An 11,777-nucleotide genomic window follows, 5' to 3' on the forward strand; every position below is an offset into this window, starting at 1 on the left:
GAACGTGTAATTAGGGTGTAGGGGTTGGGAAACACGCTGTACGATTAGGTGTAGGGTGTAAGGGTGATGCTGTAACTTGCGTGTAGGGAATGCTATAACGTAGGGTGTAGGTGTAGGTGAATACTGTAAGTTGGTGAGGTGAAGCTGTAACGTTAGGGTGGTAGGGAATGCGTGTAAGTTAGGTGTAGGGGAACGTGTAGTTAGGGTGTAGGTGAATGCTGTAAGTAAGGTGTGGTGAATGCGTAAGGTTAGGTGAGTGTAGGGGTGTAGTGCACTGTCTTATGTTTGAGTGTAGGCGCTGACGCTGTAACGTAGTGGTGTGGGGTGAAGCTGTAACATGTAGGGTGATGTAAATAGGGTGAGAGATAGTTAATGTTGGGTGTGGGTGAACGCTGTAACTTAGGGTGTAGGGTGAAACTGTAACGTAGTGTAGGGTGTAGGGAACGTGTTAGTTAGGGTGTAGGGTGTAGGGTGAATGCTGTCGTGGTTAGGTACGGTATGTGTAGTTAGGCTGAGGTGTAGGGTGAAGCTGTAATTAGGTTGGGTTAGGGTGATTAACGTAGCATGTGTGAACCGTATGAGTAGAGTAAGGTGAATGCTGTAACTTAGGGTGTAGGGATGAGGGTGATGCTGAACGTTAGGGTGTAGGGTGTAGGGTGAATGCTGTAACGTTGGTGTAGGGTGAACGCTGTAACGTAGGTGGTAGGGTGTAGGGTGAATGCCTGTACGTTAGGTGTGTAGTGGTGTGAGGGTGAATTGCTGTAACGTTAGGGGTGTAGGGTGTAGGGTGAATGCTGTAACGTTATTGTTTTAAGCTTAGTCTGTTTGTCTCGATAGCTGTCATGGTTGTTGATAACGTGGGTCCTCTCTGGACGTACTGACGCTTTGTGTTGTGTTTCTTTATAGTACTGACTGTTGCCCTGGAATCGGATATGCTGTAAACAGGAGATGGAGAACTATACGGGGGAGGACGCATCGACAGACCACAGAGACAGAAGGTATCCATCTGAACTGCAGCATGTCCGGGAGGCACAACTTCATCTTCACCCTGATCCCGGTAGTGTACGGCTGTAACTTTGTCATCGGCATGGTGGGGAACAGCATGGTGGCGGCGGTGATCTACCGTTACATGAAGCTGAAGACAGTGGCCAACGTGTTCGTCCTCAACCTCGCCATCTCAGACCTTACCTTCCTGATCACCCTGCCCATGTGGGCCACCTTCACAGCCACAGGCTACCAGTGGCTCTTCGGTGGGTTCCTGTGTAAGGCCAGCGCTGGACTGGTTATGTTCAACCTCTACAGCTCTATCTTCTTCCTCACCGCGCTCAGCATCGACCGCTATCTGGCCATCGTTCACCCGGTGAGGTCGCGGCAGCGCCGTACTGTGCTCTACGCCCGTATCACCTGCGTCCTGGTTTGGATCTTCGCCCTCCTGCTGTCCGTCCCCACGGCCCTGACCAGAGACCTGGTGCACATCACCAACTACAACATCACCACGTGTGGAGTACTGCACCCTGAGGTTTGACATGATCAGGGCTGTGTTTTCATGAAGTGACTCTTAAACAGGAACATGTTGATATTCTGGTAATTAGTGCTATTGCTGTTTTTCTGTTGAATTCCATTGAGTGTGAAGTCTCATTGTGTTTGTATCCTTACCATCTATTATGGTCTCCATCTGGAACAGCCCATCACTATTCACTAATAAATTAAATCAATCAATCAGGGCTCCAGGCACCTCCTCCTCACCATCAGCCTGATGAAGAGCATCCTTGGGTTCCTGTTTCCCTTCCTCGTTATCATCACCTGCTACTGCCTGATTGGTGGAGCCCTGGTCGGGGCGCGGAGCATCCAGAAGACCACCCGGTCGAGAGACGATGAGGTGTTGAGGATACTGGCGTCGGCTGTCCTAGTTTTCTTCCTGTGTTGGGTGCCCCACCAGGTGGGAGGAGACTCTCTCCACACACACTGCATTCAAAAGATACTCCCTCTGCACACACTGCATTCTAAAGACACTCTCTCCACACACACTGCATTCTAAAGACACTCCCTCCACACACACTGCATTCTAAAGACACTCTGCTACACACACCACTGCATTCTAAAGACACGCTCCGGCACCACTGCATTCCTAAGAGACACCTCTCTCCCAACCCTTGCAATTCTAAAGAATACTCCATCATCACATCACTTCGCATTCTAAAGCCACCTTCTCTCCAACACACACTGGCATTCTAAAGATACTCCCTCAACACACCCTGCATTCTAAAGATACTCCCTCCACACACACTGCATTCTAAAGAGTACTCCTCCCCACACACTGCAATTTTCTTACCAACGAAGACTCCTCCACACACACTGCATTCTACAAGAGACTCCCTCCACACACACTGCATTCTAAAGAGACTCTCCTCCACACACACTGCATTCTAAAGAGACTCGCTTCCAACACACTGCACTCTAAAGAGACTCCCTCCACACACCACGCATTTTCTAAAGACACTCTCTCCATACACACACTGCATTCTAAGACACTCTCTCCCACAACACTGCATTCTAAAAGATACTCCATCCTACACACACTGCATTCTAAAGAGACTCCCTCCACCCACACTGCATTCTAAAGACACTCTCTCCACACACAACTGCATTCTAAAGACACTCTCTCCACACACAACTACGTTCTAAAGATACTCCATCTTCACACCTGCATTCTTAAAGACACTCTCTCCACACACACTGCATTCTAAAGAATCCCTCTACACACACTGCATTCTAAAGATACTCTCTCCACACACACTGCATTCTAAAGACACTCTCTCCACACACACTGCATTCTAAAGATACTCTGCTCCACACACACTCATGCATTCTAAGAATACTCCCTCCAACAGCCATTAGCTAAAGATACTCCCTCCACCACACTGCATTTATAAGACACTCCTCTCAACACACACTGCATTCTAAAGATACTCACTCTACACACACTGCATTCTAAAGAACACTCCCTCACACACAACTGCATTCTAAAGTTACTCACTCTACACACACTGCCATTCTAAAGACACTCCCTCCAAACCACACTGCATTCTAAAGATACCATCTACACACCACTGCTTCCATAAAGACCACTCTCTCTACATCACACATGGCATTCTAAGAATACTCCCTCTACACACATCTACATTCTAAAGATACTCCCTCCCCACACACATGCATTCTAAAGATCCACCTCCACACACTGCATTCTAAAGATACTCTCTCCAACACACTGCATTCTAAAGAGACTCCCTCCACACACACTGCATTCTAAAGACACTCCTCCACAACACTGCATTCTAAAGACACTGCCCTCCACACACCATGCATTCTAAAGGACTCCCTCCACACACACTAGAATTCTAAAGAACCCCTCCACACACACTGCATTCTAAAGAGACATCCCTCCACACACTGCATTTCTAAAGACACCCCTCCACACACACTGCATTCTAAAGATACTCCCTCACACAACTGCATTCTAAAGATACTCCCTCTACACACACTGCATTCTAAAGACCTCCCTCAACACACTGCATTCTAAGATACTCACCTCACACACTGCATTCTAAAGACACTCCTCCACACACACTGCAATTCAAAAGATACTCCTCTGCACACACTGCATTCTAAAGACACTCTCTCCACACCCACTGCATTCTAAAGACACTCCCTCCACACCACACTGCATTCCTAAAGACCTCCCTACACACACTGCATTCTAAAGAGACTCCCTCCACACACAATGTATTCTAAAGAACCGCCTCCACACACACTGCATTCTAAAGAACTCTCTCCACACACACTGCATTCTAAAGACACTCTCTCCACACACACTGCATTCTAAAGACACTCTCTCCACACACACTGCATTCTAAAGATACTCCTCTACACACACTGCATTCTAAAGTCATCTCTCTCCACACACACTGCATTCTAAAGATACTCCCTCCACAACACTGCATTCTAAAAGATACCTCCCTCCACACACTGCATTCTAAAGAACTCCCTCCACACACACTGCATTCTAAAGAGACTCCCTCCACACACACTGCATTCTAAAGAGACTCCCTCACACACACTGCCATTCTAAAGAGACTCCCTCCACACACACTGCATTCTAAAGACACTCACTCCACACACACTGCATTCTAAAGACACTCTCTCCAACACACTGCATTCTAAGACACTCTCTCAAACACTGCATTCTAAAGATACTCCATCTACACACACTGCATTCTAAAGAGACTCCCTCCAACACACTGCATTCTAAAGATACTCCCTCCACACACACTGCATTCTAAAGAACTGCTCCAACACACTGCATTCTAAAAGAACTCCCTCCACACACACTGCATTCTAAAGAGACTCCCCTCCACACACACTGCATTCTAAAGATATCCCTCCACACACATGCATCTAAAGAGACTCTCAACACACACTTGCATTCTAAAACTCTCTCCATCACACACACTGCATTCTAAAGACAGTTTCTCTCCACACACACTGCATTTAAACAACTCCTCTACACACACTGCATTCTAAAGAGAATCTAAACCTCCTCCACACACACTGCCTTCTAAAGATACTCCCTTCCACACACACTGCATTCTAAAGATACTCTCTCACCCACACTGCATTCTTAAAGACACTCTCTCCACACACACTGCATTCTAAAGACACTCTCTCAACACACACTAGTTCTAAAGATACTCCATCTCACACACTGCATCTAAAGACACTCTCTCCACACACACCTGCATTCTAAAGATACTCCTTACACACACTGCTTCTAAAGATACTCCTCCACACACACTGCATTCTAAAGACATCTCTCCACCACCACACTGCATTCTAAAGATCACTCTCTCCACACACACTGCATTCTAAGAACTCCCTCCACACACACTGCATTCTAAAGAACTCCCCACACACACTGCATTCTAAGACACATCCCCTCACACACACTGCATTCTAAAGATACTCACTCTACCACACACTGCATTCTAAAGACACTCCCTCAAACACAACACTGGCATTCTAAAGATTCTCACTCTACACACACTGCATTCTAAAGCACATCCTCCACCACACACTGCTGATTCTAAAGATACTCCCTCACGCCACACTGCATTCTAAAGATACTCCCTCCACACACACTGCATTCTAAGATACTCTCTACACACACTGCATTCTAAAGACACTCTCTCCAACACACTGCATTCTAAAAGAACTCCCTCCACACACACTGCATTCTAAAGAGACTCCTCCACAACACTGCATTTCTAAGACACTCCTCCACACACACTGCATTCTAAAGACACTCCCTCTACACACACTGCATTCTAAAGAGACTCCTCCACACACACTGTATTCTAAAGACACGTCCCTCCACACACACTGCATTCTAAAGACACTCTCTCCACACACACTGCATTCTAAAGACACTCTCTCCACACACACTGCATTCTAAAGACACTCTCTCTACCACACATCTGCATTCTAAAGATACTCCATCTCACCACACTGCATTCTAAAAGTCACTCTCTCCACACACACTGCATTCTAAAGATACTCCCTCCACACACACTGCATTCTAAAGAGACTCCCTCCACACCACTGCATTCTAAAGAGACTCCTCCACACACACTGCATTCTAAAGAGACTCCCTCCACACACACTGCATTCTAAAGAGACTCCCTCCACACACACTGCATTCTAAAGACATCTCTCTCCCACACACTGCATTCTAAAGACACTCTCTCCACACACACTGCATTCTAAAGATACTCTCTCCACACACACTCATTCTAAAGATCTCTCACACACACTGCATTCTAAGATACTCCCTCCACACACACTGCATTCTAAAGCACTCCCTCAACACACACTGCATTCTAAAGATACTCACTCTACACACACTGCATTCTAAAGACACTCCCTCCACACACACTGCATTCTAAAGATACTCCCTCCACACACACTGCATTCTAAAGATAACATGACCTACTCCCTCCACACACACTGCATTCTAAAGATACTCCACTCTACACACACTGCATTCTAAAGACACTCTCTCCACACACACTGCATTCTAAAGATACTCCTCTACACACACCTACATTCTAAAGATACTCCCTACACACACACTGCATTCTAAAGAATACTCCCTCCACACACACTGCATTCTAAAGATACTCTCTCAAACACACTGCATTCTAAAGATACTCCTCCACACACACTGCATTCTAAAGAGACTCCCTCCACACACACTGCATTCTAAAGTACTCCCTCCACACACACTGCATTCTAAAGAGACTCCCTCTCACACACTGCCATTCTAAAAGACACTCCCTCCACACACACTGCTTCTAAAGACACTCCTCTACACACACTGCATTCTAAAGAACTCCCTCCACACACACTGTATTCTAAAGACACGCCCTCCACACACACTGCATTCTAAAGACACTCTCTCCACACACACTGCACTTCTAAAGACACTCTCTCCACACACACTGCATTCTTAAAGACCTTTCTTTCCACATCACACTGCACTAAAGATACTCCATCTACACCACTGCATTCTAAAGTCACTCTCTCCACACAACACTGCATTCTAAAGATAACTCCCTCCACACACACTGCATTCTAAAGATACTCTCTCCACACACACTGCATTCTAAAGAGAGCTCCCTCCACACACACACTGCTATTCTAAAGAGACTCCTCCACACACAGCTGCGATTCTAAAGAGACTCCCTCCACACACACTTGCATCTAAGAAGACTCCTCCACACACACTGCATTCTAAAAGAGTACTCCCTCCACACACACTGCATTCTAAAGAGACTCTCCACGACACACTGCATTCTAAGAGACTCCCTCCACACACACTGCATTCTAAAGAGACTCCCTCACACACACTGCATTCTAAAGACACTCTCTCCACACAACACACTGCATTCTAAAGACACTCTCTCCACACACACTGCATTCTAAAGATACTCCATCTACACACACTGCATTCTAAAGAGACTCCTCCACCATCACTAGCATTCTAAAGATACTCCTCACCACACCTGCATTCTAAAGATACTCCCCCACCCACACTGCATTCTAAAGACACTCTTCCCACACACACTGCATTCTAAAGACACTTTCATCCACACACACTACGTTCTAAAGATACTCCTCTTCACCACACTGCATTCTAAAGACACTTCTCCACACACACCTGCAATTCTAAAAACTCCCTCCACCACTGCATTCTAAAGATACTCTCTCCACACACACTGCATTCTAAGACACTTCTCGCAAAACAGCTGCAATATCTAGATACTCTCTCACACCACACTGCATTCTAAGAACTCCCTCCACACACACTGCATTCTAAAGATACTCCCATCACACACACTGCATTCTACAAGACTCTCCCTCCACACACACTGCATTCTAAAGAATACTCCTCTACACACACTGCATTTCTAAAAGACACTCCCTCACACACACTGCATTCTAAAGATACCTCCTCTACACACACTGCATTCTAAAGACACTCCTCCACACACACTCTGCATTCTAAAGATACTCCTCCACTACATCCACTGCACTGTACTTCTAAATGCATTCTCATCTCACAACATCAATCCACTCCCAAAGACATACACACCTGCATTTAAAGACACTCTCCCCACACACACCTGCATTCTAAAGATAACTCCCTCACACACACTACATTTCTAAAGATAACTCCCTCCACACAACACTGCATTCTAAAGATACTCCCTCCACACACACTTGCATTCTAAAGACTCCCTCAACACACTGCATTCTAAAGAATACTCCTCCACACACACTGCATTCTAAAGACATCCTCTCCCCACACACACTGCATTCTAAAGATACTCCCTCCACACACACTGCATTCTTTAAAGAACTCCTCTCACACAACACTGCATTCTAAAGATACTCCTCCACACACACTGCATTTCTAAAGAGACTCCCTCCACCACACTGCATTCTAAAGACACTCCTCCAACACATGCATTAAAGATACTCCCTCACACACACTGCATTCTAAAGATACTCCCTCTAACACACTCGTCATTCTTAAAAGACACTCCCTCCACACACACTGCATTCTAAAGATACTCCTCTACACACACTGCATTCTAAAGACACTCCTCCCACACACTGCATTCTAAAGATACTCCGTTCCTCACACACTGAATTCTACTAGATACTCCCTCACACACCACTGCATTCTATAACGACTCCCTCAATTTCACACCACCTGCATTCTAAAGATACTCCACTCTACACACACTCTGCATTCTAAGACACTCTCCTCTAGTTTTCTCACACACACTGCAATTCTAAAGATACTCTCCACATACATCTAAATCTACCACACCTGCATTTCTAAAGATACTCCCGTCCACCATCACTGCATTTCTAGAAGAGTACTCCCTACACACACCACTGCATTCTAAAGATACTCCTCTACACCACACTGCATTCTAAAGATACTCCCACACATTCCACTCTACATTCTAAATAGATCACTTCTCCTCCTACCACATCACTGATTCTAAATCTGATACTCCCTCCACACACACTGCATTCTTAAACAACACTCCTCTCCACCACACTGCATTCTAAAGATACTCCCTCCCACACAACTGCATTCTAAGATACTCCCTCCACACAACTGCATTCTAAGAATACTCTCCACACACACTGCATTCTAAAAAACTCCTCCACACACCTGACATTCTAAAGATACTCCGTCCGCACATTCATCACGTCGCATTTCTAAAGAGACTCCCCTCCACACACTACTGCATTCTAAAGATACTCCCTCTATTCACAATGCTATATTTCTATAAGATGCTCCTCTTCACACACACTTGCCTTTCTAAGACACTCCCTCAAACTACACATCCTGCATTCTAAAGATACCCCTACTATCACACAACTGCATTCTAGAAAGACACTCCCTCCACACACATATCACCTGCATTCTCACCGATGTATACTTCCTTCCCTTGCATACACACACTGCATTCTATAAGATTACTCCTCCCACGATCTAGATGCATACAACAACTGCAATTACTACACTCTACTCAGCTCCTACTACCAGCACTGGCATTCTAAAAGAGCACTCACTCTAGCACACACCTGCATTCTCTAACCGCACCACTTCACTTCTTACACACACTGCATTCTAAAGATACTGCCCTGCCACGATAGGCACTTGTTGCATCTAAAACGATACTCCCTCTAGCACCACACTGCATTCTATGGTAATGCTTCCATATGATATGAATTTACCTTTGATAAATGTTTTAACAACCCACCTGCAGCCGGTCTTTATCACATCGGTGCCGACATGAATGAAAATATATCTTATTGTCACATATATTGATCACATGGGAGCGTGCAATACAGTGAGTCTCTTTTCACCATTAATTGAATATCAATTATTTCCACACCTGCTAGCTCCGACAATAGGACATTTGAAAAGGTAGTCAGGACTTGTTTGGTTTATACAGCAGCGCCTCAAAGTCAAAGCTTCTACACCTGCATTGCTTGCTGTTTGGGGTTTTAGGCTGGGTTTCTGTACAGCACTTCGAGATATTAGCTGATGTACGAAGGGCTATATAAAATAAACTTGATTTGATTGATTTGATTTATTCTCTGAATTCATTTGGAATTCTTCCATTGATTCTTTTAAACAGATTATCCTGTTATTATCCTGTTACTATCCTGTTATTATCCTGTTATTATCCTGTTATATCCTGCTATTATCCTGTTATTTTCCGGTTATATCCTGTAATTATCCTGTTATATCCTGTTATTATCCTGTTCCTCCGTGAATGTTCTCTTGAAGTGATGAGAAATTTCATTTTTTTTCTTTCTAGATCTGTGCTGTGTGTAGTTAATGTCATATGTTCCTGTCCTCAGGTTTTACACTTCATGGAGCTGCTGACCCAGCTGGAGGTTGTAACTAACTGTGTGATGGTGGACGTCATCGACACGGCCATGCCCTTCACCATCTGCATAGCCTTCCTCAACAGGTAGCTTTGAGGTTCATCTCGGTTTGAAACCCGGAACTAAAGTTTTGCATAATTGCGTCAAGGTTACATAATTGCGTCAATGTTACGCTATATCACCAGCTGTGTCAACCCCATCCTCTACGGCTTTGTGGGACAGAACTTCAGGAAGAACATGTTTCGCCAGCTCCACTGTTCCCCCGCTGGCCCCGCCGGGACACACCACTACATCAGCTCCAAGATGTCTACCCTTTCCTACCTCCGAGGTACTGCACCTCACCAACAAAAACAAGCAGGCCATGGAGGCCATGTCTAATGTGAAGAGAGGAGAGAAGGAGGTGGAGTGTGTAGCTATGTACTAATTCTAGAACCACAAATAGATCATATGTGTTTTAATTCTAGATCTATACAGATATAATATGTGTTTTAATTCTAGAACCATACAGATATAATATGTGTTTTATTTCTAGAACCATACAGATATAATATGTGTTCTAATTCTAGAACCATACAGATATAATATGTGTTTTAATTCTAGAAACCATACAGATATAATATGTGTTTTAATTGCTAGGACATACAGATATAATAGCCGTTTTAAATTCTAGAGACCATACACAGATTATATATGGTTTTTAATTCTTAGAACCATACAGATATAATGCTGTTTAATTCTAGAAACAATACAGATATAATATGTGTTTTAATTCTGAACCATACAGATATAATATGTGTTCTAATTCTAGAACCATACAGATATAATATTTGTTGTAATTATATTTCCTGGTCAGAACCTAGGTTGAAGATAGAGAAACTTAAGACAACGTACAAATTCCATGCAGAAGCTTTCGAAAATTAACACATTCATTGGACCTGCACCATTGTTGATTCTTCAGAAATCTATTAATAAAGCTGATGTAGATCATTAGAAAAACATTTAACTGAATAGAAAGACAGTACAACAGCTATACTATGTGTTGGCTGAGTAGTTAGGGGAGATTCACTACAATTTGTGTTAATTTTCTAAACTTTTTGTAGGGGAGAGAGTGGAACCATATACACAATTAATAATTTGAGCAAAATTTTAGGAAGAGGTCATAATTTCATCTGTGAAGGAAGAAACCACATGGAAAAAGTGATAAGCAAGTTACTTTTGTGAAAGTGAACAAACTCTTGCACTTTACTTTTTTGCCACTTTCGGGGCGTCAGGTAGCCAAGTGGTTAGAGTATTGGGCCAGTAACCGAAAGTTTGCTAGATCGAATCCCTGAGCTGACAAGGTAAAAATTTGCCGTTCTGCCCCTGAACAAGGCAGTTAACCCACTGTTCCTTGGCCGTCATTGTATATAAGAATTTGTTCTTAAACTGACTTGCCTAGTTAAATAAAGGTTAAATAAAAAATAAAAATACTAGCTCTGACCTTGCTGATAGCTACTTTAAATGAGGAAAACATTTACTTACTATGCCTGTGATATGTGGTTGTCCCACCTAGCTATCTTAAGATAAATACATTAAGTGTAACTATCTCTGGATAAGAGTGTCTGCTGTAAAATGTCAAATGTATGGTGATATTACAAAGGTTGTATTGTAGATCTGTAGTGGCCTAATAATGTTATATGTACTATTTATGTAGGGGTTCAAGCAGGGTATAGGGTAGATCTGTAGTGGCCTAATAATGTTAT

The 11,777-nt window shown here is 43.8% G+C and overlaps 1 protein-coding gene across 1 annotated transcript; it reads left to right on the top strand.

Moving 5' to 3' along the window:
- Window positions 1-906: 906 nt before the first annotated feature.
- On the top strand, window positions 907-10,459 carry LOC112074818 (type-1 angiotensin II receptor-like; the record flags this gene model as incomplete). The annotated part of the gene is given in 5 exon segments (XM_024141916.2): window positions 907-1,519; window positions 1,724-1,939; window positions 10,009-10,121; window positions 10,221-10,355; window positions 10,357-10,459. Coding segments are annotated over 5 exon segments (1,180 nt in total), but the record flags the coding sequence as incomplete, so codon positions are not given.
- Window positions 10,460-11,777: the final 1,318 nt, after the last annotated feature.

Source organism: Salvelinus sp. IW2-2015, unplaced genomic scaffold (assembly GCF_002910315.2).
Source record: "Salvelinus sp. IW2-2015 unplaced genomic scaffold, ASM291031v2 Un_scaffold2834, whole genome shotgun sequence".
NCBI classification, from domain to species: Eukaryota; Metazoa; Chordata; class Actinopteri; order Salmoniformes; family Salmonidae; genus Salvelinus; species Salvelinus sp. IW2-2015.